Genomic DNA, 27,068 nt, shown 5'->3' on the forward strand with positions numbered 1-27,068 from the left:
AGAGAGCTTCTATAAGGTCCAGTCTCCCCAGATTCCGATCCATTTTTTCTCTGCATTTCTCTGCTTATACAAAATTTGTTCATATCTCTAAGTAGTACTCACCAGATTTAACCATGTATTTAAATTGAGGCTGTTATGCGAAAACCGTGCTATCCGAACGTGCTATCAGAAGTCTTGCCAAGAACATTATCTTGAATAAAAGAGTTTTTTTGTCTTGCTGACAGAACACCTTAGCCAATTCGCCCAATACCCAACATTCAGGGGAGAAAGGGATTCGCACCTTTAATTTTCCCTCTGTATATTTATGGACAGCCCCCCAATAGGGTTTCAACTCTGCAGAAGACCAAATCATATGCAAATAATCTGCTTCAGGAGCATCGCATCTAGGACAGTTAGAATCATTCCTAATCCCACATCTATTAAGCCAGAGAGGTGTAACATAAAGTCTGTGTAAAATATTAAACTGCACCACCACATGATTAAAATGATAAGAAACAAATTTTAAATTCAATGTTACCTTCTGCTGGTCATCCAAATTAAACATTGGACACTGCAGGAGGGGGTTATCACAGACAAACGCAACCGCCTGTCCCCAGTCATGGACAAGCTCATGTTCATTAAAATGAACCAGGCAGGGATCGCACAGGACTTGTCCGTACTTTGTGCAGAATAGACATGTATACTGGCCTCACCCAGCCGTTGTTGTACTCCAGCGCACTTTCTCTTTGTTTTATTTTTGATATTTCCCAATGTTTTGGGGTCTCCCTAAATTTAAACAAAAATAAATAAATAATAAAATAAAAAACAAAAACCAGTGTAGGCTACCTCTTCCACCTAAACCGCCACATCCACCGCCTCCTCAACCTCCTACTCCATATGGACCTCCTCCTCCTAGATCAAGATTATTATTTTTTATTTTTACGTATTTTATGTTATTTTAAGTCATTTCCCTATCCACATTTGTTTGCAGAGCACTTGCCATGCTCTTAACCTCATTTTGCTGCCTTTTGCAGCCCTCTAACCCTTTCCATGACTTTTTTAGAGCCAGTTTAGTGTTCCAAAGTTATTATTGACTTCAATGGGGTTCAGGTTCAGGGTCAAGTTCGGGTCCTGAACTCAAACTTTTTTGCGAAGTTCAGCCGAACCCGTCGAACTCGAACTTCCAGGTGTCCGCTCAACTCTAGCTACTACCTTTAAAACAAAAACCTTTTTTAAGGAAACTGATATAAATCACAGAAGAAATGCACCAAACGGATATGCCACTGACTATACTGGCTAGTCATTAATGCAGATATTAAAAGCTGAGACTTTTGCCAATATATTCCTGTCAGGAAGATATCGGAGCCCAACATGCACCACGTCACGGTTCTCAGCATGGCAAGGGGTCCTACCACTACGCTACCTATGGTGTGAACAAGGTCTGAAGGTGATGTAATCCAGCTCACAGCCAAGCTTCCACACCACCGCCTAGCAGGACAACTAGTGCAATGTGAACAAAGCCAGACTGTAAGCCACACCCATATCAGACCATGTGATGGAGGCTACCAGGTGCAAAGGAGAGTGTTTGAATGCCAGGTAAAGGCACATACACTACATATAAAACAAGACAAAAACACAGAAATATAGTGGCAAATCTGGGGGAGCTGCTCAACCCCTAACACTGTAGCGTGTTTTTCGTTGGGGGAGCAGCCCCACCGCATGTGGACCGCAGCAAACGACTATCCCCAGCAAAAAATATTTTGCATACGGTGGAGGATGTCGGCGCGGTCCACATGCACCACAAAGGCATCCTACACAAAACGCGCTACAGTGTTAGGGGTTGAGCAGCTCCCCCAGATTTGCCACTATATTTCTGTGTTTTTGTCTTGTTTTATATGTAGTGTATGTGCCTTTACCTGGCATTCAAACACTCTCCTTTGCACCTGGTAACCTCCATCACATGGTCTGATATGGGTGTGGCTTACAGTCTGGCTTTGTTCACATTGCACTAGTTGTCCTGCTAGGCGGTTGTGTGGAAGCTTGGCTGTGAGCTGGATTACATCACCTTCAGACCTTGTTCACACCATAGGTAGCGTAGTGGTATGACCCCTTGCCATGCTGAGAACCGTGACGTGGTGCATGTTGGGCTCCGATATCTTCCTGACAGGAATATATTGGCAAAAGTCTCAGCTTTTAATATCTGCATTTATGACTAGCCAGTATAGTCAGTGGCATATCCGTGTGGTGCATTTTTTCTGTGATTTATGATTATATTTTCATCCGCACAATGCTCCGTTTTGTGTAGGATGCCTTTGTGGTGCATGTGGACCGCGCCGACATCCTCCACCGTATGCAAAATATTTTTTGCTGGGGATAGTCGTTTGCTGCGGTCCACATGCGGTGGGGCTGCTCCCCCAATGAAAAACACGCTACAGTGTTAGGGGGTTGAGCAGCTCCCCCAGATTTGCCACTATATTTCTGTGTTTTTGAAACTGATATAAATGCCTATATAAAAACTACCAGTTGTCATTATGGCCCTTGGTTGAAAAATACAGTATACCAAAGGGGCAATTAAAAAGGGTTTATCGAAACTGCACAGATATTGAGGTCTATAAAGTACAAAGCCAACTTATTCAAAACCGCTTTAAATAAAAGGGCAATTTGAGAGAGGATCCTATTAGATGCAGTAAAGATGTAGTAGGAAGTGAAAATAAGGGGGGGACAAAAGTGGTTAAGAAAGAAAAGGATTTTCATTTCATCTTCTTTATGCAGTATAATGTAAATGCTGGATGTATGAAAAACGCCATTAGGAAAAACTGGGCAATTTAAAAAAATGATCCAGTTTTGGGAAAGGTGATCCCTGATCAACCAGACATAACATACAAGAAAGCCCCAAATATATGCAACGATTTGGTGCGCAGTTGTATTCCAGGAGAGACGGGACCCGATTCACATGGTGCAGCTTCTGTCCCCCATGTAGAAATAGCTCTGACGAAGCCTACGTGGCGAAACACGTGTCGAGGTTGAAGCAGTGGGGGAGTCGTGTTACCATTCTACAGCAGCAACATGGGTAGGTAACTTGGTAGCTGGGTCAGGGTGGGACGAGAGGTTTGCAGTTCATTGTTATATGCCATCTTTATTAGTAGTACTGCACCGTCCATTGACACCTCACAGCATCCTCGGACAGAGGTTGTGAGCAATAGTCAGTAGTTGTTTTATATTAAGGGATTAGCATTTGCACCCGCAGCTACACTTTTGCTCACGGCCTCTGGTAAATTGTTGTTCTCTGCTAGGTATGGTCACATCATCCCCCATTGTGATTCTCCACATTGTATAGCCCTTTGTGGCTCAGTCTCCATGTCCTGTCCCATTTGTGCATTACCTGTAATGATCATGTGATGTATATTGAATAAAATGAGATTTTTTACCTTGTAAAAATCCTTGCTCTTTTTTTGTACAAGTTGCAGTAGGTTGGGGAGTGAGGTACTGTTTTTAGGTTATTGTAGGCTCTAACCCCATGTAGAAATAGAACAAAAGAAGAAAAAAAAAAGTACAAACAATTCAATCTAATATAAAAGATCTGAAATCAAAGGGGAGATTACATGTGAACATGCAGGGGTCGTTTACCTATTGTAGTGCCCTTGTGGCCTCCATTATGTGAGACGGACAATGAGGAAATTATAAACAAGAATTCAGGAGCATATCCGAAACATCAAAAAAGGCTTGGAGACACACAGGGCCAGATTTATCATGACTCTGACAGCTCACTCCACTTTCACATACAGCTAAAGTCAGTTTTAGCCAAGTCAGATTTATGATCGGCCCTTTAAGACTGTAATAAATGTGGTTTGACGGTAGCAGATTATCCGTCAGTAAGCAGCTTTACAAAAGTCACACATTTTTATGAAAAACTCGCATGTTCTATTAAAAAGTCTCATAAGATAAGCATGGTCCTCACTGGAGTGAAATTGCAACTTTTTTACGACTTTTTAAATAGTCCCAATATTAAATCTGTCTAGAGATTCATTTACATAAGAAAACACGCGCACTTTCAGAAAACTGGCGAGCACAGTGCAGAGCAGAAAAAAGTCGCATATTTTTGCGCAGCTTAAGCGATTGCGCAAAAATTTGCGACTTTTTCACTCTATTATTCTGACTTGAGCTAATGATAAATCTGGCCCATAGTGTTTCCCTCCATTTTAAAGAAGTGCATTAGAAAAATCTGAAAGGTTTGATATTCAGTGGTGCTGAATTGGTTAAACCGCACTGGCGGGGTGGGGACCCTATTAACCGCTGTGAAGTTGAATAGATCTATAAACTGGAGACGATGCAAACACAGGGGTTAAAATGTGGAATTTGATCTCAAGCCCTGCTTGATGTGACGGAATTGCTCCTGTTTTTAACCATAGTAGAACCAGAGAAATAGCGATGGAGATGGGAATGTGTACTAACTATATAAAAGGGAGGTTGCGACCCGATAAGTTATATAAATATGCGGAAGTTTGAGAAAGCTAGGGAACTAAGAGAGGTATGAGTTGTGAATGAGATGGGAAAGCTAAAGAACAAGGAGTACAATACCTTGGGTTGAGGGAGGAGCCTTATAGAGTAATAGTTCTGTGATTGAAAGGTTGTAACCTTTGATTGGCTGAAATTAACCACGTGACCAGGACCTAGTAGCTGAATAGGAATTATGAATGGAAGCGATACCGGAGTGGTCTGAATGAATCATGAGAGTGGAGTATAAGTAGTAGTAGCTGGGGCATAATATTCTGTATATGGTGGATAGGAATAAAGTTTTAGTATTTCATTGGGGAAAAGAAATCTGGACTATGAAACTAGAGGAATGGATAGTTATCTATGTAAAGATTTTATAGGGCATATGTAGGTTTTATTATAATGAAGTTTATGCTAATTTGCTGGACTAAGGTGGGGAGGAGGGATTCATGTGGATAAGACAACCCAAAACTGGGTGGAGTGTTCGCCCTTGTCGAAGCGTGAGCAAAACCCGGGATGGGCAGGAACACGAGGGTTATGCAGTGTTTTATGATATGTTTTAAACTTGATTACGTCTGTGAGTATAATAAATCTTTTACGATTTGACCCTTGTCAATGGTACTTCAGTTTCGGTGCGACCTCTTTGATGATTCACAGAATGGCTCACTGAGAAGGAGGGCGATTCGTGTGGAGATCGATGTTTTCCTATGTCTGAAGGTGCATATGGCCCTAACCTAAAAAGAAACACTTCCTGAGGATCTAAAGCAGCGTGGTCTGATAAACGTCAATCCATTCATACTCCAGAATTGAAATCTATCTCTCTAGCCCCTCCCAATCATGCCCAGTTTTGTTTACAAAAGTGGTGAGCAAGGCATAAAGGGTAAAAACTGTCATGCATACATTTTTTACTTTTTGGCACCACTATTTTGGCACAGAGGGATTGCTAAATCTCCCCACAGACTACACTAATACTAAGAAGACAAAACAAGTATAGAAGGAATGTATAATGACTAAGGGAAATGAATTGAATGTACAGTAACAATATTAGGCTACTTTCACACTAGCGTTCGATCGGATCCGTTCTGAACGGATCCGATCATATTAATGCAGACGGAGGCTCCGTTCAGTACGGATCCGTCTGCATTAATAACTTAGAAAAAATTCTAAGTGTGAAAGCAGCCTGAGCGGATCCGTTCAGACTTTCAATGTAAAGTCAATGGGGGACGGATCCGCTTGAAGATTGAGCCATAGGGTGACATCTTCAAGCGGATCCGTTCCCATTGACTTACATTGTAAGTCTGAACGGATCCGCTCGCCTCCGCACGGCCAGGCGGACAGCTGAACGCTGCAAGCAGCGTTCAGCTGTCCGCCTGTCCGTGCAGAGGCGAGCGGAGCGGAGGCTGAACGCCGCCAGACTGATGCAGTCTGAGCGGATCCGCTCCATTCAGACTGCATCAGGGCTGGACGGAGGCGTTCGGGTCCGCTCGTGAGCTCCTTCAAACGGAGCTCACGAGCGGACCGACGAACGCTAGTGTGAAAGGAGCCTAATTCATTATCCAAGAAACCCCTCAGAAGACCATTTCTTTTAGTGAACCATCCCATAAAGACCAGATTTTCTGTAATCTATTGCAATACATCATGATCTATGCACAGTGGCACTCTCTGAAAATACCTCATCTCATTCTGACTTTTCACTAGGGGCTAAGACCCCCCTTTATAAGACAGAAGCTGGCAATTATTTGTCCCTTCCCCACACTACTGTGTTCTATGAAACGAAATACAGCCCTGAACAGGAAGGCCAAGCATAGGACAGGAGACTGACATGGCATGAGGAGTTTCATCATTCAATCTGTATATTTATTCATGTACTGTTTGCTGACAGGATTAACCCCTTAGCAAATATGGCGTGTGTCACTTTATGTGGTAATAACTTTGAAATGCTTTTACTTATCCAACCGATTCCAGGCCTGTTTTCTCATGACACATCGTACCTCATGATAGTTGTGAACTTGAATTGATATGTTTTACTTTTATTTATTAAAAAATCCAAAATGTACAGAAAATTTTGAATTTCTCTGCTTTTCAGACTTATAGTGACAACTTACAAAATAGTCATTAACATTCACCATATGTCTACTTTATGTTGGCATCATTTTGTAAATAGCATTCACTATCGGTGAAGGTGAGTTTTTTTTTTATTGGCCAGCGATACAGCCAGGGAAAAGGAACGCCCATTGAGAAAAAGAGCAGTCTCCTCCGCATTGCTCCGATGCTAGCAATTAGCATACAGAGTGGGAGAATATACCAGGGGCTACAGCGGGCGAACGAAGCGGCACCCAGGAATAATAGTAAGTGCAGTGATATCCCTGGGTGCCACTCTACATATCCTGATAGTTAGTTACAATGTTTGGACCCATGAAAGGTATGAAAGGTCCTATTTAAGGTTCAGCCCCATATGAGTGTGTTTGCTAGTTTGTTTCTAGCCAGTATAATGCCTTCAGATAAAGAGACAAAAATAATCAACACTTTAAGTGTTTCCTAAATGGCGTATTCAAAAATATGAGTTGATTGGTTCTTGATTTCATTAGAAAGCATGCAGAGGGATTTTTTTCTTCCAGCTGTATCTAATATATAAAGCTGAGTGTATGTGTGTATATATGTCTGTCCGCTAAAGGAATCTGTACCGTCACATTTACAATCACGAAATTTGGCACACAGCTACATCAGGTGTCTGGGAAGGTTTTAGACGGGGTCTCAGCTCTCTAGGAAGTAACGTTCCCGAGATATTCCCAAAAAATACATTAGCCAATAGAAGCATGGTCACATGACCCTTATCAGTCAATAGAAGCTTGCAGGTCCTCCAGCCTCCACATACATAGTTTTTCTCCAGGTTTCCATAACAACCCAGCCATTTATCTTCCCTGCTGTAGGAAAGCTTTAAAAAGGAAATCTGTCACCAGGATAATTGCTATTGAAGTAAAGCCATGGACTAATAGCACTTAGTACCTTATTTCCAGATGTGCCTTTGTATTAGCAATTGATATTTTTATTCTATGAAAATCCAGTTTATTTGGTATGCAAATGAGCCAGTAACTGACTTAACTGACAGTAACAAGACTTAAAAACCCCGCCCCCAGGTCCCACTAAGCCACGCCCCTTTGCAGGAAGGAGCCCAGACACACCACTGCCACAATGTGTCCACCCTCAAAAGACTTAAAATCCACCCGGCCCCAGGTCCCGCTAAGCCACGCACCAATCTGGTTAGGCCACGCCACCTCCACTCCTCAGCTCACAGGGATTGAAAATATGAAGGTAAAAATCAACTTTTGTCAGCTGCAGAGGTGGGAGGGAGGGTGACTTTCTCCCTGCAGCTTACACTCAGACAGTACAGTGCTGCTGTCTTAGAGTGAGCTGTTCAAAAGGACATGCCCCCGATCCAGTAAAGGCTACTGTTAAGGGGCGGGCCCCTGTGGAGGTCACTGTCAAGGTGGTGGTATGCTGTGAAAGTCACTGTTAAAGGGAAAGGCTACTGTAAAGGTCAAAGTTAAGGGGGTGGGCTGCTGTGGAGGTCCAATTTTAAGGGATGGGGCACTGTGGGGGGGTCAGTGTTAAGGGGTGGGGGGCTGTGGAGGTCACTGATTTCAGGGCGTGGTGTTGTAGATGTCACTGTTACAGTGGATACTGTCGATATCTTTTAACGACACATACAAACATTAAATGAAATAGATTAAATATACCTGAGTGAAGCCGGGTCCTTCAGGTAGTACTACATAAATCTGAAATAAAAAATGTCTAGTGATAGAGTATTGTATGGTGGTACATAGAGGTTTATGGGACTCGCCAGTATAGTCAGCCTAAAAAGTCATGAAGAAATACTGACAGCATATAAATAGTGTATAATTGTGATAATAAATGTGTAAATACACAGGACATCTTACCTAGTGATGATCGAGCACCAAAAAATGTGGGTGTTCGGCCCGAACACATTGCTATATTTGTGTGCTCGACCGAGCACCCGAGTATAATAGAAGTCAATGGGAGACAACCAGGCACCCCCTGCTCTGAAGAGGGGAGGGTGCCTGGTCCATTGGCAAAGGTCAGAAAGTAACAGAAACACCACTGAAATGGACCGGGAACAGCATGGGGACGATGTCTGGATGCATCTTGGACTCCCAGGTCGCTGCTGGGAACCATGTTGTCCGAGTTGTACGCCACTTTTACAGACTGACAAAAATACGGACAAAACCCCCCCAAAAATCATTTTACAGGAAAAATTGTTGGGAAACATTCTTTCCTGTATATTCAATTGCATATACAGTGCAAGTGATGCAAAAAATTACAAGCAAGAGGTACTCAAAAACAGCCTGTACAGCACATAAAGTATGGCCTCATTCATATTGTGGTACAATTGTTCAGGTAGTCGGACTCCTACACTCATAAAGCCTATGTACTAAGTGAAAAGGCTGCCAAAAATTACAAGAAAACGACACTACAATACACCCTTTATTACACATAAAAGAGGGCATCATACACACCCTTGAAAAATTATGATTGATGGCCTGCTGGTGATCCTCAAAAACATTTGGAGCAAGGGCTTGCTGATCTGACCATTCAAAATATGAGGGGCGAGGGCATGCTGCTGAGCTTACCCTCTAAAACATTAGGGGCGAGGGCCTGCTGGTGAGCTGACGCTCTAAAACATTATATGTGAGTGCCTGCTGGTGAGCTGACGTTTTAAAACATATGCGAGTCCATGCTGTTCAGCTGACGCTCTAAAACATTATATGCGAGTGCATGCTGTACAGCTGACACTCTAAAACATTATTTTCAAGTGCATTTTGTTCAGCTAATGCTCTAAAACATTATTTACGAGTGCCTTCAGGTGAGCTGATGCTCTAAAACATTATATGCGTGTGCATGCTGTTCAAATGACGCTCTAAAACATTATATGCGAGTGCATGCTGTACAGCTGACAGTCTAAAACATTATATGTGAGTGCATGCTGCTCAGCTGACCCTATAAAAAATTTGAGTTGGGGGCCTGCAGTTAAGCTTACCCTATAAAAAAAATTTAGTTGAGGGCCTGCAGTTGAGCTGACCCTTTAAAAAAATGGAGTGGAGGGAATATATAGAATCTGGATTAGGAGAAGGTGGAGAAAACAAGAAACAACCATATACTCTTTTTTTTTGTGGTGGAAAAGGTGCATGGGAATACACTACAGTAGATTGAGTACATTATAAATGATAGATTGAAATTGCCTTTATGTTTATCATCAGCTCATCTCTACTCTGGTGGAGTTGAGAAGTCAGGTGCAATCCAGGCCTTGTTCATTTTTATCTGAATCAACCTGTCAGCATTGCCAGTGGAAAAGCGGATACACTTATCTGTTATAATGCACTAAATACGCTCAGACAAAACGCTGGCTGCAGGGCAGGCCAGGACCTCCAAGGCATAGAGCGCAAGTTCGTGCCAGGTGTCCAGCTTGGACACCCAGTAGTTTTAAGGCACCGAGGGATCATTCAGGACGCTGACACGGTCTGCTATGTATTCTTTCACCATCTTCCAAAACTTTTCCCTCCTTGTACCACTAGGCCGCGCTTCAGGGTGAGGTTGCTGGCGGGGTGTCATGAAAGTGTTACATGCCTTGGAGAGTGTTGCCCTGCCTTTGTTGGAACTGCTGTGTGTTCCCCTTATCTCCCTTCCTCGTTTGCTTAAGGAAGTAGGGACTCTGCCAGCCGCGTTGTCAGATGGAACATTTTGGAGCAAACTCTCAACAAGTACCTTCTGGTATTGCACCGTTTTACTCGTCCTCTCCACCACAGGAATGAGATATGAGAAGTTCTCTTTGTAGCGGTGGTCGAGAAGGGTGAACACCCAGTAATCAGTGTTACCTAAAATACTTATAACGCGAGGGTCGTGGGAAAGGCAGCCTAACATGAAGTCAGCCATGTGTGCCAGAGTACCAACAGGCAAGATGTTGATGTCGACATCAAGATGACTCTCCATCTCCTCATCCTCCTCCTCCTCTTCTGCCCATCCATGCTGAACAGATTGAATTAAAGTTCCATGGGTACTAACCTCTGTAGCAAAGGCAACTGTCTCCAGATCCTCCTTCTCTTCATGGTCCAATTCGCTCTGAGAAGACGGACTGTGGGTGGTCTGGCTATCACCCTGTTTAATGTCCTCCCCCATTTCCTCGTCTGCCACATTCAGAGCGTCATCCTTAATTATGAGCAGTGCTTGTTTGAGTAGACACAGCAGTGGGTTGGTTACGCTGATAATAGCGTTATCGCCACTAACCATCTGTGGGGATTTATCAAAGTTTTTTAAAACCTCACAGAGGTCTGACATCAATGCCCACTCCTCGCTTGTGAATAGTGGCAGTTGACTCGAAAGGTGACGACCATGTTGCAGCTGGTATTCCACAACTGCCCTCTGCTGCTCACAAAGCCTTGCCAACATGTAGAACCTAGAGTTCCAGTGCATGCTCACGTCGCACAACAGTCGTGTGCTGGAGGCCGCAAGCGTTGCTGCAGCGCTGACAGACCGTCTGAAGCTGTGGATGACTGTGCAAGCGCACCTTCACTAGTAGCTCTGGCAAATTGCGGTAGGTTTTGATAAACCGCTGAACCACTAAGTTTAAGACATGGGCTAGGCATGAGATGTGTGTCAGGTTGCCGAGCTCCAAAGCCGCCACCAGGTTACAGCCATTGTCAGACACCAGCATGCCTGGTTGTAGGTTGAGTGGCGAGAGCCACAGCTCGGTCTGGTCCCTTATACCCTGCCACAGCTCTGCGGCGGTGTGATGTTTGTCCCCTAAGCAGATCAGCTTCAGCACGGCCTGTTGACACTTACCCACAGCAGTGCTACACTGCTTCCAGCTAGCGACTGATGGCTGACTGCTGCTGGAGGTGGAAGTGGAGGAGGAGAAGTGGGTGTTGGAACCCATAACATAGCTGCTGGCAGAGACCCTGATAGACATAGGGCCCGCAATCCTGGGCGTGGGTAGCACCTTTGCCATCCAAGGGTACGACTCACTCCTGGCGCTCCACAACATTCACCCAGTGTGCGGTCAGGGAAATGTAGCGTCCAGCACTTGTCCATGAGTGGACCTTCCCAGTAAGTGTGTTGGTCAGGGCACGGGTGATGCTCTGGGACATATGCTGGTGTAAGGCAGGCACGGCACACCGTGAAAAATAGTGGCAGCTGGGGACTGCGTACCGAGGGAAGGCTGCCGGCATCAGGCCGTGGAAGGCCTTAGTGTCCACAAGCCTAAATGGCAACATTTCAAGGGCCAGTAATTTCAAAAGTTGCGCATTTAGTGCTATGGCCTGTGGGTGGGTATTTGCACTTGCGTTCAAATGACTTGTTATGGACATTTAGACGCTGCACTGGGACAGGGAAGTTGATGTTGTTGCTGATGGTTCATGCAAAGGTCCATGTGCAGGGCGAGGGGCATCCGGGCCTGTGCCTTCGATAGGGGATTGGCCAGCAGTGCGTAACACAGGCGAAGAGGAGATAGTGGTGTAAGCCTCAGACACAGCTTGTGGACCCAGGGGTTCGGCCCGCTTATTAGGGTGCTTGGATGCCATGTGGCGGATCATGCTGGTGGTGGTGAGGTTGCTAGTGTTCATGCCCCGGCTCATTTTGGTATGGCACAGGTTGCAAACTACCACTCTCTTGTCGTCTGCACTTTCCTCAAAAAAGCGCCATACTGCAGAACACCTACCCCTTGGCAAGGTAGATTTACGCATGGGTGTGCTTGCTGTAACGGTTGCGGGCCTGTTTGGTGTAGGCCGACTTCATCCTTTTGCAACCCCACTGCCTCTTCCAGCCTGTTGCGGTGCTAAGGATCCCTCCCTCTCTGTACTGCTGTCCTCGTGCGGCTTTTCACCTTCCCATATTGGGTCAGTGACCTCATTGTCCACCACATCCTCTTCCACTTCTGACTTGACCTAACCACAACCTCAGTGATTAACAACTGTGTCTCATCATCATCCACCTCGTGAACAAATGATTGCCGTACACCACCGTCATATTCTTGAGACTGTGAAGGCTCATGAGGTTGGGAATCAGGGCACAATATCTCAGGTCCCTTTTCAAGCGAGGGCCAAATATAATAGTGGTGCTGGAAAGATCTCCTCGGAATATCCGAGTGTGGGATCACTTGTTTAGCAAGCCTCTCCATGGTGGGAGGAAGGATGATCAGAGTGAGGATTCGGTTGACCAGACTCTTGGCTACAGAGACTGGACTTGGTGGAATAGGGGGTGGTGCTTAACCGTCCGGAAGCATTATCTTTAGCAATCCAACCGACCAACTGTGTGCACTGGTCTGACTTGGACAGTGTTGTCCTGCGCTGCCCAGCTAAGTTAGACATGAAGCTGGGTACAGTGGAATTTTTTTTTCTGTTGCACTGGCAGCAGGCACAGTTTCATTGCGCCCAGGGCCACAGCCTCTGCATCCACCATCAACATCACGCCCACCTCCCCGTCCCTTAGTGCTTGTCTTCTTCATATTAATGGTGTTGTCACTAGATGTGGTGCAGATTGTTTTACTGTCCGCTAAAGACAACGTTTTTGGATGCAGAACAGTATATGTCACAGAAACTCACATAATATGGACACTATATTTGGCCCAGATTATTGGAATTGGCAATACAGACACAGTTTTCTGATGAAGTACAGTATTGGTTACAGAACACCACAGATTATGGACACTATATTAGACCCAGATTATTGGAATCTGCAATACAGACACTGTTTTCTGATGTAGTATACTATTGGTTACAGAACACCATAGATTATGGACACTATGTTAAGCACAGATTATTGGAATCTGCAATACAGACACAGTTTTCTGATGTAGTACAGTATTGATGTCACGGTAGGTAAGATAAGGGAAGGAAAAAGAACATGCCAAAGCAAACAAAACAACTGACTAGGCCCCAAAAGCTAGGGAACAAAAGGGTCACCTCTTAGCAATCCCTAAAACACATTCCCTAAGCTGCTAAGCCCATGTGCATATCTTGGTGGTAGACACAACCAAACCCTCAGCTGTAGGGAAGAGTGAGACAACCAGCTCCTTCAACAACCGAAGGAGCTTGCATCTCCCTAGAGGCCTAGTCAAAACAGACACAGAAGGAATAAGGGAAACTGACTTATCTAGAGATGTGCTGGACCAGACGATCCACCAAACTTCAGAGCTCACACAAGGCAGAACTATAACCCGCAAAGGCTATAGGGAGAGAGAGGAATAAATAGCCTCACCAATTACCTAAAGACCAACACCTGGGAGGAGGTGGGATTCTGCTCAAACTCACAACAAAACAAACTGTCAGATCGAGTCACGTGCAGTAATTCTGACAGATCTCCTCAGAACACCCGCAGGGCAGGGCGTAACAGTACCCACCTCTACGGGTGACCTTCGGACACCCCGGACCAACTTTATCCGGGTGTGCCCTGTGAAAGGCCTTCACAAGGCGGCTAGCATTACCATCTGTAGCTGGAACCCACATTCTTTCCTCGGGACCGTATCCCCTCCAATGCACCAGGTACTGAAGGGAACCCCGAAGAACACGTGAGTTGAGAATTCTAGAGATCTCAAACTCCAGATTACCATCAACCAAAACAGTCTGACAGACCTCCGCACATTCACAGGGTAAGGAGTGACAGTAAACCCCCTTCTACGGGTGACCTCCGGACACCCCGGATCAACTTTATCTGGGTGTGCCCTGTGAAAGCCCATCACCAGGTGGCTAGAACTAACATCAGTAGCCGGAACCCACATTCTTTCCTCGGGACCGTATCCCTTCCAGTGCACCAGGTACTGAAGAGAACCCAAAGAACACGTTAGTCGAGAATCCTAGAGATCTCACACTCCAAATTGCCACCACCAGGACAGGGGAAGGTGGCAATGAAGATGGTTCCACAGATTCCACATATTTCTTCAACAAGGACCTGTGAAACACATTATGGATCTTCCAGGCCTGCGGAAGTTCCAGACAAAACGCCACCGGATTGACAATGGCTGATATTTTCTAAGGGCCAATAAATCTTGGACCCAATTTCCAAGAGGGTACCTTCAGTTTAATGTTCTCAGTGGACTACCACACCAAATCACCCACACACAGGTCCGGACCAGTCATAAGTCTCTTGTCAGCCATCCGTTTATATCTTTCACCCATTTTTTTCAAATTAACTTGAATCTTTCATCCAGATAGATGACAATAAGGAAGAGAATCTCTCCTCTTCCAGTATCCCAGAAGATTCGGTCCCAGAAAAAGTACCAAACTGAGGGTGAAAACCATATGCGCCAAAAAATGGTGACTTATCAGTTGACTCCTACCTGCGGTTATTCTAGGCAAACTCAGCTAAATACAAGAACGAGGGCCACTCACCCTGATTCTCAGTGACAAAACACCTTAAATAGGTCTCCAGGTTTTGGTTAGTGCGCTCAGTTTGACCATTCGACTGAGGATGAAAAGCCGAAGAGAAAGACAATTGAATATCCAGACGAGAACAAAACGCCCTCCAAAACCTGGAAACTAATTGCGTCCCCCTATCAGACACCACATGAGAGGGAATGCCATGTGATTTCACAATGTTATCAATAAAAACCTGAGTGAGAGTTTTCACATTGGGCAAACCTGATAATGGAACAAAGTGAGCCATCTTACTGAAGTGGTCCACTACCACAAAAATCTCTGTTTTCCCAGAGGAACTCGGCAAATCAGTAATGAAGTCCATGGACAAATGCGTCCAAGGACGAGATGGGATGGACAAAGGAAGAAGAGATCCTGATGGCCGATTGTGAGCCACCTTCGCGTGTGCACAGGTCTCACAAGCTGCTACATAACCTTCAACACCTTTACGCAACCCTGGCCACCAAAATCTCTGGGAAATAAGATCTACAGTGGATCTACTTCCAGGATGTCCCGCAAGGACAGTATCATGATGTTCCTTGAACACCTTGTATCGCAGTTCAGAAGGAACAAACTACTTGACTTGAATCAGGTGCGTCCTCTTGAGCACCTAACACTTCCATCTCCAGCTCGGTGTAAACCACTACCCCATCAGCCAAAATTGGAGCGGGATCCTCTGAATCCCCTTCCGCAGGAAAGCTACGTGACAACGCATCCACTTTGACGTTTTTAATCCCAGGGCGATAGGTGACCACAAAATTTAACCTGGTAAAAAACAATGACCATCTAGCCTGCCTAGGATTCAAACGCTTTGCAGATTGTAGGTAAGCCAGATTCTTATGGTCAGTAAATATCGTAATTTGATGAGTAGCCCCTTCTAGCCAATGACACCACTCTTCAAATGCCAATTTGATGGCCAACAACTCTCTATTCCCAACATCATAACTTCTTTCGGCGTCCGAGAGTTTCTGGGAGAAAAAAGCACACGGGCACCATTTGCTAGAAGAGGGACCCTGCAACAAAACTGCTCCGACTCCCACTTCTGACGCGTCAAACTCCACAATGAAGAGTTGAGACACATCAGGTTGTATCAGAATGTGAGGAGAAGCAAAAAATTTCTTAATAGCAGAAAAAACCTGTAATGCCTCATCTGACCAGACAGAGAAGTCAGCGCCCTTCCTAGTCATATCTGTCAAAGGTTTGACAATGGTGGAATAATTCAGGATGAAAAACCACATCAGAGCTTTCTGATTCTCTGGCCGATCCCATTCCAGTACCGCATGGACCTTTTTTCGGGATCCATACAAAAACCGGAGGCAGAAAGCAAGTACCCCAAAAACGGCAGCTCCTGAACAGCAAACACACATTTTTTCAACTTAGCATACAATTTATTCTCCTGAAGGATCGATTACACTTGTCTCAAATGATCCTGATGAGTCTTCATATCAGGTGAGTAAATTAGTATGTCATCGAGGTAAATAACAATGAACCTCCCCACCAAATGATGAAAAATGTCATTGATAAAGCACTGAAAGACTGCTGGAGCATTAGTTAAACCAAAGGGCATAACTAGGTTCTCGAAGTGACCCTCGGGGGTATTAAAGGCCGTTTTCCATTCATCTCCTTCCATGATTCTGATCAGATTATAAGCTCCTCTTAAATCCAACTTAGAAAACACCTTGGCACCGACAATCTGATCAAATAGATCCGGAATCAAGAGAAGGGCATAAGGATCACGGACAGTAATGAGATTCAGTTCCGGGAAATCTAGGCACGGTCTAAGTGATCCGTCCTTATTTACGAAAAAAGAAGCCAGCGGCTATAGTAGACTTAGATGGTCTAATATGTCTCTTTGCCAAACTCTCGGCAATATACTCCCGCATAGCTACTCTTTCGGGTTGAGAAAGATTATATAACCGAGATTTTGGCAATTTTGCTCCGGAGATAAGATTGACCGGACAATCATACTCTCGGTGAGAGGGCAACTCCTGAGCTCCACCCTCCGAGAATACGTCCGAAAAATCGGAAAGAAACTGAGGCAACACCTTAGTGGACACCCCCGAAATAGAGGAACTAAGACAGTTGTTCATACAAAATTACTGATACAGTCATACAGTCCAATTACTGATTTGTCTTGTTTGCCAGTCAATGGTAGGGTTATTTTTTATCAACCATGGTAAACCCAGAACCATCGGAGCAGGCAAACCTTTCATAACAAAATAAGAAATGAACTCAACATGAGAATCACTTACCATCAAATGAATATCCTGAACAATATGAGTTAGACATCTTTGCGAGAGGGGGGCGGAATCTGTAGCAAACACTGGTATTAGCTTAATGCGCTAATTTTAAAACCATGACTCTAAAGAAATTGAAAATCAAAAAGATTAACCCCTGCACCACTGTCAACAAATACCTTTAACTCAAAATTTCCAGAGTCTAGCGCCACCATGGCAGGCAGGAGGAATAGGGTACTGCAGGTAGGATACGAATATGCCTGCTCTGACTCCCCATTCACACTACCAAGAGTAAGGGAGTTTATTTTTCCTTTGAAGTAATCCCCTATTTGTTTTTCATTACCACTTCAAGGTTTAATAAAAAGGGCACACATTAACGAAATGACCTTCTTTACCACAGAAGTAATACAATCTATTCAGCTTTCTAAACTTCCTATTACCAAAGCAAGAAGTAACCTGACCCAATTGCATAGGCTCCTCTCCAGTCCCTGATTCAAGTGTCATAGTACCCTGAGGGACATAAGGGACTGATTCCCCACCAGACAGCACCCCCTGCTCGTGGGAAACCTTGCACATCTCCCTAAGACGTCTATCAATCCGTACGGCCAAAGAAATGAGTGCAGGATCATTCCATTCCGAGTCAGTCACCCATCTTCTACAGTAAATTCAGCACAATACGACTCTGCAGTACGTTTTCCCTGGCTCAAGCTGCACAACTTAGATTCAGCCATAGAGACCCGGTCTGGGTCATCATAAATTAGGCCCAGGGCTCTGAAAAATGTATCCACCAACAGGAGGGACTGTGAACCGGTCAGCAGAAAAAAAGACCAAGACTGAGCATCACCTTTTAGAAGAGAAATAATAATCCCTACTCTTTGGTTTTCGTCTCCAGAAGTAATCGGACGCAGACGAAAATACAATTTACAGGACTCCCTGAACCGGACAAAGTTATCACTTCCCCCAGAAAACCTATCAGGGAGAGTGACCTTAGATTCCAGGCAGACCTGGTTTCCACCGATAGCACCAGACGTCAAGGTACTCTGACACCGTGCTACCGAATTGCGGAGGTCAGCTACCTCCAAAGACAATCCCTGCATGCGATCAACCATAGCATCAATAGCTTCCATTTTGCAAACAGCAAGGTAAAAATAACGGTAGGTCGGGTTATAATGTCACGGTAGGTAAGATAAGGGAAGGAAACAGAACATGGCAAAGCAAACAAAACAACTGACTAGGCCCCAAAAGCTATGGAACAAAGGGGTCACCTCCTAGCAATCCCTAAAAAACACATTCCTTAAGCTGCTAAGCCCATGTGCATATCTACGTGGTAGACATGCACATGCCCACGTACCTAAGACTAAAACACACTGAACCAAACCCTCAGCTGTAGGGAAAAGTGAAAGAGACACCGAGCTCCTTCAACAACCGAAGGAGCTAGCGTCTCCCTAGAGGCCTAGTCAAAACAGACACAGAAGGAATAAGGGAAAATGATTTATCTAGAGATGTGCTGGACCAGACGATCCACCAAACTTCAGAGCTCACACAAGGCAGAACTATAACCTGCAAAGGCTATAGGGAGAGAGAGGAATAAATAGCCTCACCAATTACCTAAAGACCAACACCTGGGAGGAGGTGGGATTCTGCTCAAACTCACAACAAAACAAACTGTCAGATCGAGTCACACGCTGAAATTCTGACAGATCTCCTCAGAACACCCACAGGGCAGGGCGTGACAATTGGTTACAGAACACCACAGCTTATGGACACTATATTAGACCCAGATTATTGGAATTTGCAATACAGACACTCTTTTCTGATGAAGTACAGTATTGGTTACAGAACACCACAGATTATGGACACTATATTAGGCCCAGATTATTGGATTTGCAATACAGACACAGTTTTCTGATGAAGTTCAGTATTTTTTACACAAAGCCACAAACTATGTACACTAGATGTGGCCAAGATTATTAAAGACACAGTCTGCGGATGATATACAGTATATGTCACTAATAGGTATAAAATAAAAATATCTTGCTGCTGTCAAACACACACAGTAGTCCTTAAAGGGACTTTGGGCTCATTGAAAAGCTTTTGGTAGTAAAAACAGCAAATTTCTGTCCCTTCCTCAGCACTGTCCATGAGACTGCAGGTAAATAGATTGCTCCTCTAAAACACACACACACACACACACACAGTAGTCCTTAAATGACTTTTGGGTCTTGGAAAAGCTTTCTCAGAATGAAAACTGTGAAATTCGCTGCCTACACTGCCTTTCCCTTCCTGCTCTCCCTGTCTATGTCTGAGCCGAACATGCGTCATCGGGTGCTATATAACACCCGATGACGCGTTCCGTCCAGCTAATCACTGTAATGCCAGCAGCCAACATGGCTACTGGCATTACAGTGAGGGCAGTACTTACCTGCACCTTTATTGGCTGCTTAAAACCCACAAAACATTCGGGGAGGAGACTCGAGCATTGCGCTCGAGCACATGCGGTACTCGGTCAAGTACCGCCACGTGCCGAGCATAGCGATGCTCGAGCTGAACATATATTTGGCCGAGCATGCTCGCTCATCACTAATCTTACCCAAAATAGATGTGCCATGATGTTCCAGTGAGTGCTGGAGCCCTGTCACAACATATCAAGCACAGCACAGTCCATTGTTTAGTGGGTGAGCTTCATATTGCAGCTCAGACCCAATCGCTTAAATGGGAATAAACTGCATATTAACCTGATGAACATGACATCACTGGCCTAGAAAGACGCTGCAACACTCTCTGAAATGCAACTTCTTCAAACAGTGGATCACTGAGTCACCACCACTGAACACATATAGATGACTTATCCTAAGGATAGGCAATCAATATTATACTCCTGGAAAAGCCTTTTAATCATTTGATCATTAAAAGGTGCTGTCTCACTTCAGTAAGTGGCATTTATCATGTAGAGAAAGTTAATACAAGCTACTTACTAATGTATTATGATTAGCCATATTGCTTCCTGAATTAATTTTTGCATTACATTATACACTGCTCATTTTCATGGTTACAGACCGCTCTGCAATCCATCAGTGGTGGTCGTGATTGCACAATATAGGAAAAAAGCACTAGCCTAAATGCTTTCCCATGGTCCTGGCCACCAGAGAGGCTGAGATCTTTTTCCTATAGTGTGCAAGCACGACCTCCACTGATGGATTGCAGGGTGGCATGTAACCATGGAAACGAGCATTGTATAATGTGATGGAAAAATGAATGAAGCCAGCAAAGGAGGCAATATGGACAATCACAATACATTAGTAAGTGGCTTGTATTAACTTTCGCTACATGATAAATGCCACTGAACTGGGACAACTGATTTAAAGGAGTTGGAAGATCTATTGTAGTATCTCCTGAGATGTTGGAGATACTACAAATTTACATACAAGTTAAGAGAACTGCAAGTCAAGTCAAGAACATTCCAAAAGACATGCACACACATCAGATCCTCTGCCACTGAATGAATTACAGGTACCATCTATCAATTCAACAAAAGGAGAAGTAGAAACCACTCAGTAGGGAGCAAGGGGCAGAGGAAAAGAAAGAGATAGAAAAGGAGGGCTGATATGTTTTGGGAATCTCGTTCTCTTCCAAATTATGCAGCTCCACTTGATCCTCTTGAATCCAATCTCATATTTTAAGGGCAAAGGTTATACAAGCTGTGTGAGAGTGCGGAGGGCAAAAGAAAAGGAACAAAAAGAGACCACTTTCAGGCAGATAGCAGCGCTGACCATTGTGACAAATCAGCAGGGAACAGTTCACAAAGTCCTTGGCTCCAGGGAACAATATGAACAGAGATGTGTAAACTGCTGACAAAGAGCAGGAACGTATTACTACTCACAATAAAATAATGCACCTTGAAGATTTATCATTAATCAATCAGTGCATCGATAGTTAAACATTATACTTTTCATGAAACTGAACAGTACATTACAAGCATGAAATAACTGAATGTTCTACGTGCGTATTACCCTCCCCCAACGTCCACATAATCCCTATTTTGCGGTTAAGGAAAATCTCCCACAAGAGGAACGGTTGAGCTGTCAATCATATTAACATGTTTACATCATTATCTGGGTTAAAGAAAAAAACATTTCATTAGCAACAACCTCTCTATGCACATCCATCAGCCAGTGAAAAGAGATAGGACAGGAAATGGCAAATATTAACTCAACCAGTGACCAGTGTGTTTATTTAAGGGCAGAGGGCACTTCTCTGGTTTGTATTCTCTTCAATGAACACTTTTTCAGATAAGATCCTATACTACAGATTTTCTACAAAACCACATTCCTGGTTTCTCCCATCATAATTTGCATAGATTTATGACAGAACATGGGCAGTGAGATGGCTTTCCCCAATACTCAGACTGGTCCACGAGAGCATCAATAGGTCTACAATGGACCTACTGTTCATCTAGGTTTTAACACAATAATGGGCTCCAAATGTCTAGCAGAAGACAACTCCATTTGGAGCTGACATTAGTGACAATTGCTTGCAACTAGAATCTATTTTTTATGCATTAAAGGACTTGTCCAACACCATAAATAGTTCTTCACTGCTCTGCTAGTGTGAAATAAAGAATTTTACTAATAGACTTTCATTTTACTAACTGTATGGATGGTCTGATTTCACTCCCTGTCACATGGTCCTAAAAGTGGAGCTTTTTCTTTGTAAGGTTATGTTCTGACACAGTCACATGTGTCAGGAACATTCGCCCTGATGACATACAACTGATGGCTGAGATCTGCAATTTGGCTGAAATATATTTCATTCTAGGGGCATGGACTGACGGGGGATGTGCTTAACTTATGACAAGGGAGTACACCTAAACATAAATCAAGCATACCCCCCCGCAGCGCAGGGGATATCAAAACTGATATAGAGAAGGCCAGTCTTGATAAATATCCTCCTTTAAGTCTAGTTGCTTATAATTTCCATTTTCTCAGAATATCTGCAACAGTTAGACAACAGCCCCCTGCACAGGCTTTATGCACTTGGTCCTGAGCAGGAGGCTGTAAGGAAGCACACAGAGATCCTGTTTCTCATTCAGAAGTAAATGGCTAAGGCCCCATAGCAAGGGTAGAACTACTGCTGGCTATGGGGCCTGCAGTAGCAGTGTGTGTGTAATAGCAGGGCAAGTCCCAGCCATGATGGACTCAGGCCCAAGTATGGTTGCTGTGTCTGTCATCCATTACGTCCCAGGCGTGGTGGCACTAAGGGGCCAGTATTACCGTAAGGGAACACTAAGGGGGAATTCTACTATGTTTGGGCACTAAATGGGACTTGTACATGGGGGCGCTAAGGGGCAACAATCCTGTATAGGAGGAAAAAAGAAGCATAGCTACTGTGTTGAGGGACTAACAGGGCATTGTACAGTGTATGGTCACTAAGAAAGCATCACTACTGTGAAGGAGGCACTAAGGGAGCATTCTACTGTGTGGGGGCACTAAATGGGGCATCATTACTATGAAGGTGGCATAAGAGGGATAGCTACTAAGGGGGGCACACAGAGCCCAGACATCATAATATAAAGTAAACTCGACTCCTCCTCCTGTCCAGCACTTGTGTTTTATTTTCATATTTTTTACATTACTAAGTGGGTGGGGGTTGTATGGTGAGCATGGCTGGGCTTAACTGGCTGTGGTAGGACGGTTGCAGGAAATTTGCTTGAGGGGGCCCCATTCAAAAATTTGCTATGGGGCCCAGCCTTTTCTAGCTATGCCCCTCAGTATTCTATCCCTGCCCGTGAGTCACTGTAAAACTGTGGGATAAATGCAACCATGCTGCAACTTTTATATTTCCTATGTCTGTTCTTTTCAAAAGGCCTGAAACTTTAGTGCAACTCACTGTCACTGTGGAGCCTCAACTGGGTGGTCCATCTGATCCCATGCTCAAGTAAAATATCTTCATTTATTCACCAGGGATAAACGTCCAAACTAAGTAACAGCCACATCAACCACAAAGTAAGATGAATAAGCTTTTATGAATACTGTCTATTGTAAAGTCTCCAGATATTTATTTTACCTTGGCATAATCATACTCGCATAGGTACGAGGGCTCCAAATCGAAATGAATGAAGTACAGCTTAATCCTGAATCCCTCTTGTACAGTAATATTCCAGGTCAGCTCTGTTTCACTGGGATATGAATCTGGAAAACTCGGTGTTCTGATCTCACCATACATCTCCGTGAGCACAATGACATCTCCTTTACAGAGCAACCACAGAAAAGGAGTGAAAACAAGAAGAAACCTAGAAGAAAATCAAAAGAATATTACAAACACATTATAAACACATACAAAGTTATACACATATACCTTTATGCTTATAGACACAAAAAAAAGTCTTACTTTCCCTTTTACTGTATGTCATTTTTGCCTGTTCTTTCTGGCATTTTGGGGAATGCACATTAGTATTGTCTGTTGCCTGAATTAACTAAGTTGGCAGTGCAGTATGAGGGAATCCCTATATGTTTCTGAGCTCTGTATAATAAGCATCAATGTGGTCTGCTAATTATCCCTTTTTGGTGGTAGATTCCTTCTTCGGTGTCTTTTGAACTGTATAATGGCGGACACTTTCTTTAGAAATTTATGCAAATCAAATTGCGAGAGATTTGAATTCAGCTATGGGCTGAGATGTTTTGCAGTCCCGTAGTAGGGAATGGAGATGTAGCCATGCCTGCATGGCTACTTCCTGTTACCTTCGGGGGGTAGGAGCTGGTCCGGATGTGGTACCCACACCTATCTGACATTGACTATCCTGGCAATATGCCATCAATGTTGAGATAGGAATACTCCTTTAAAGATAATTTTGAAAACATTTTTTTTCACAGTAGTCTCTAAAACATTTCTAATTTCTACTGAGCAAATATGGTATTTTTGCCAATTTATTTTATACTGCATATTCAAAAGATTGATCACGTGAATACACAGTACAGAATTTACAATTTCGACCAAATGTATTTTTAAATAATCCATAAAAACTTAATTCATCATGATTCATGTGACTAGAATAAGGAGGAAAAATGAAACAATGGTTTTAACCCTTCTCTTGCCTGAGAAATCTATAACGTCTATAGGATAAAACATAAAATACTTTGTTTTCCATTAAATGAGCCATACTACATTCAGGATTTAAAAGAGTAATCTCTGTTCCCTGTGAACAGCACTGGGGACTCTGGCTGTCTGAAACTTATGTAAAGTAACTCTCTAATACATCAACAGCAGGCACAGCACACAAGACATCAAACGCTATCTGTCCACCGGCTACTCTTAGAGGTTTCATGTTTTCTTAAATCACTTTGACAGGAAAGAACAAGTCAGAGCTTTAACAAAGGGGCCCCATCATGCATGGAAATGTGAATGTATAAATTCTTGTCATGAGTAGACTATTATTATGAGGAGTCCAAGAGTCCTGGAACACTGCATGGAAGTTTAATTTATAGTCTTTATGTCCGAGTTATATTTCTTTCTCTTATATTTTTCCTTTACAAATATAATTTTCTTAAATGACTGTAATGTAAAGGTGCTCATCCAAATTACATGAAAGTTGGCCAATTTTCTAATATGTAAAGGATTCTTCTGACTCCCCCCCCTAACAGCAGATGTTGAGAGAAATAACAATCTGGCATGATGGACTGTGGACGACATGTCTGATTATTTGTTCATTTAGGATATAACATGGTGTCGGAGGTATCTGGCAGCGACTAGCTTTGCTCAATTCATTGACACTAACACGTAAAGTGCATAGGATAAGGGATAATGTTGGGGGTCTGACAGGAGACCCATACCCTGTAATGAATGGAGCAGCAGCAGCATGCATCATAGTAACATATGGGGTCATTTATCAAACTGGTGTGAAGTAGAACTAGCTTAGTTGCTCATAGCAACCAATCAGATTCCACCTTTCTTTTTCCAAAGGAGCAGTCAACAATGAAAAGTGGAATCTGATTGGTTGCTATGGGCAACTAAGGCTGAGTTCACTCTTCAGTTATTACCATCAGTTATTATGAGCCAAAACCAGGTGCTGGTCAAAAACAAAGTATGGGTGCAAATCAGATCATTACACCTGATTTCTGAATAGGCTTCACTACTGGTTTTGGCTCACAATAACTGACCAAATAACTGAAGTGAGAACTAAGGCTGAGACAGTTCACCAGTTTAATAAATAACCCCAATAGTTTGTAAGGCTGAAAAAAGACATCTGTCCATCCAGTTCAGCCTGTTATCCTGCAAGTTGATCCAGAGGAAGGCAAAAAAAACTGTGAGGTAGAAGCCAATTTTCTTCATTTTAGGGGGGAAATTATTTCCCAACTCCAATCAGACAGAATAACTCCCGCAATCAACAGCCCTTCTCCAGAGATCTAATAACTATAACCTAGAGTTCCATAGTCTCACTGCTCTTACAGTAAAGAAGCCTGCTGCTCAATGCATTCTCTATGAAACTGCCAGAGATAGCTAAATCTAGCACTCAGCTATTTCCACCAGTACCATAGAGAATGGAATGAGCAGCAGGACGCATGCATGACCAGCCGCTCCTTACATGTCTGGGTATGGGGACCCTGGTTCTCGTTATCCATGGGTATGCCGAACATAAGACTTCCACCAATTTTAAAGTTATTCCCTATACTACCGAAGGAATAACTTTTTATATCTAGAATTCCCCTTTAAGAGTAAGGGTGAAAACATAAGCAATGAATTATCAACTGTAAACTAATGCCGACAAAACATGACTAATGTAACTATTAAGATATAATGAGGAAACCATTGATTAAATCATGTTATTGAATGTAAATTAAGAAGCACTATATCAAAGGACAGAGACAATGAAATATATTAGCAAAATATTGGTAAACTATGTCTTTTCAACAAGGTTTCAGGCTGTATATATTTCTATACTGCAGAGGTAAGCAACCTTCGGCACTCCAGCTGTTGTGAAACTAAAACTCCCAGCATGCCACATTAATTTCTATGAGAGTTTTGAGATCAGCTAAGCAAGTGTAGATTGGTGTTGAGCGCGAATATTCAAATAGCGAATTTTTATCGCGAATATCTGCACTTGGAGAATTTGCAAATATTTAGAATATAGCGCTATATATATATATTTGTAAAATTGAATATATATATATTTTTTTTTAACACAGTACAAATCAGGTGATCATCCCTCCCTTCTTTAAGCTTGTGGGCCAAGGAGAAGGCTTTATCACAGCTTAGCAACATCCCTAGCAACCAATAGAAAAGTTGCCAAAAATTTGCAAGCGCAAATATATTGGAGCACTCTATCTGCATCTAAAGCTATTCTAATGTTCTGCCGTGCCAACCATTTTCTCCAGTCTCAGGAAACTTATACCAGCTTGAAAAATGTAGCATAAGTGACCCACACCTGTATTTTGCGCGCATGACGCAAATATTACATTGCCGATTTTCGCAATCAAGAATATAATCTTGAATTTGCGAATATTTGACGAATATTCTACAAAATATTTGCAAAATATCGCAAATTTGAATATTGCCACTGCGCTCATCACTAGTGTAGATGCTGAGAGTTGTAGTTTCCCAGCAGCTGGGGTGTCAGGGATTGCTGACCCCCACTATAATGCATTGATCTATGAAAAAAATCAATAAGAGATCTCTTAATAGGCTTTAAAATATGTGAGATGAGGAGTCACTCAAGACATGCCCTTAATAGCAACAAACTTTCTGATCAAGAAAATACAGTCTTAGTAAATTTATATGACTTGTATATAAACTATTACAGAATTATACATTTCAAGGATAACAGAGTGGGAATGGAAGCTTCAGACTTGTACAACTGAGCGTATTCGTGAGAATGATTTCATTACTGCAGCATTTTGCATTTCAAAGATTTTCTTCTACAACTCAAGACATTTGCGAGAATGAT

At 43.3% G+C, this 27,068-nt stretch overlaps 1 protein-coding gene across 2 annotated transcripts in view; it reads right to left on the minus strand.

Moving 5' to 3' along the window:
• MASP1 (MBL associated serine protease 1) overlaps positions 1–27,068 on the minus strand; it is a 163,849-nt gene that overhangs the window by 123,730 nt on the left and 13,051 nt on the right. For both annotated transcript variants that reach the window (XM_044289609.1, XM_044289608.1), the window contains exon 2: positions 23,195–23,420. In XM_044289609.1, coding sequence (XP_044145544.1) covers positions 23,195–23,420 — 226 coding nt within the window. The remainder of the gene's footprint in view (positions 1–23,194; positions 23,421–27,068) is intronic.

This window comes from Bufo gargarizans, chromosome 4 (assembly GCF_014858855.1).
Source record: "Bufo gargarizans isolate SCDJY-AF-19 chromosome 4, ASM1485885v1, whole genome shotgun sequence".
NCBI classification, from domain to species: domain Eukaryota; kingdom Metazoa; phylum Chordata; class Amphibia; order Anura; family Bufonidae; genus Bufo; species Bufo gargarizans.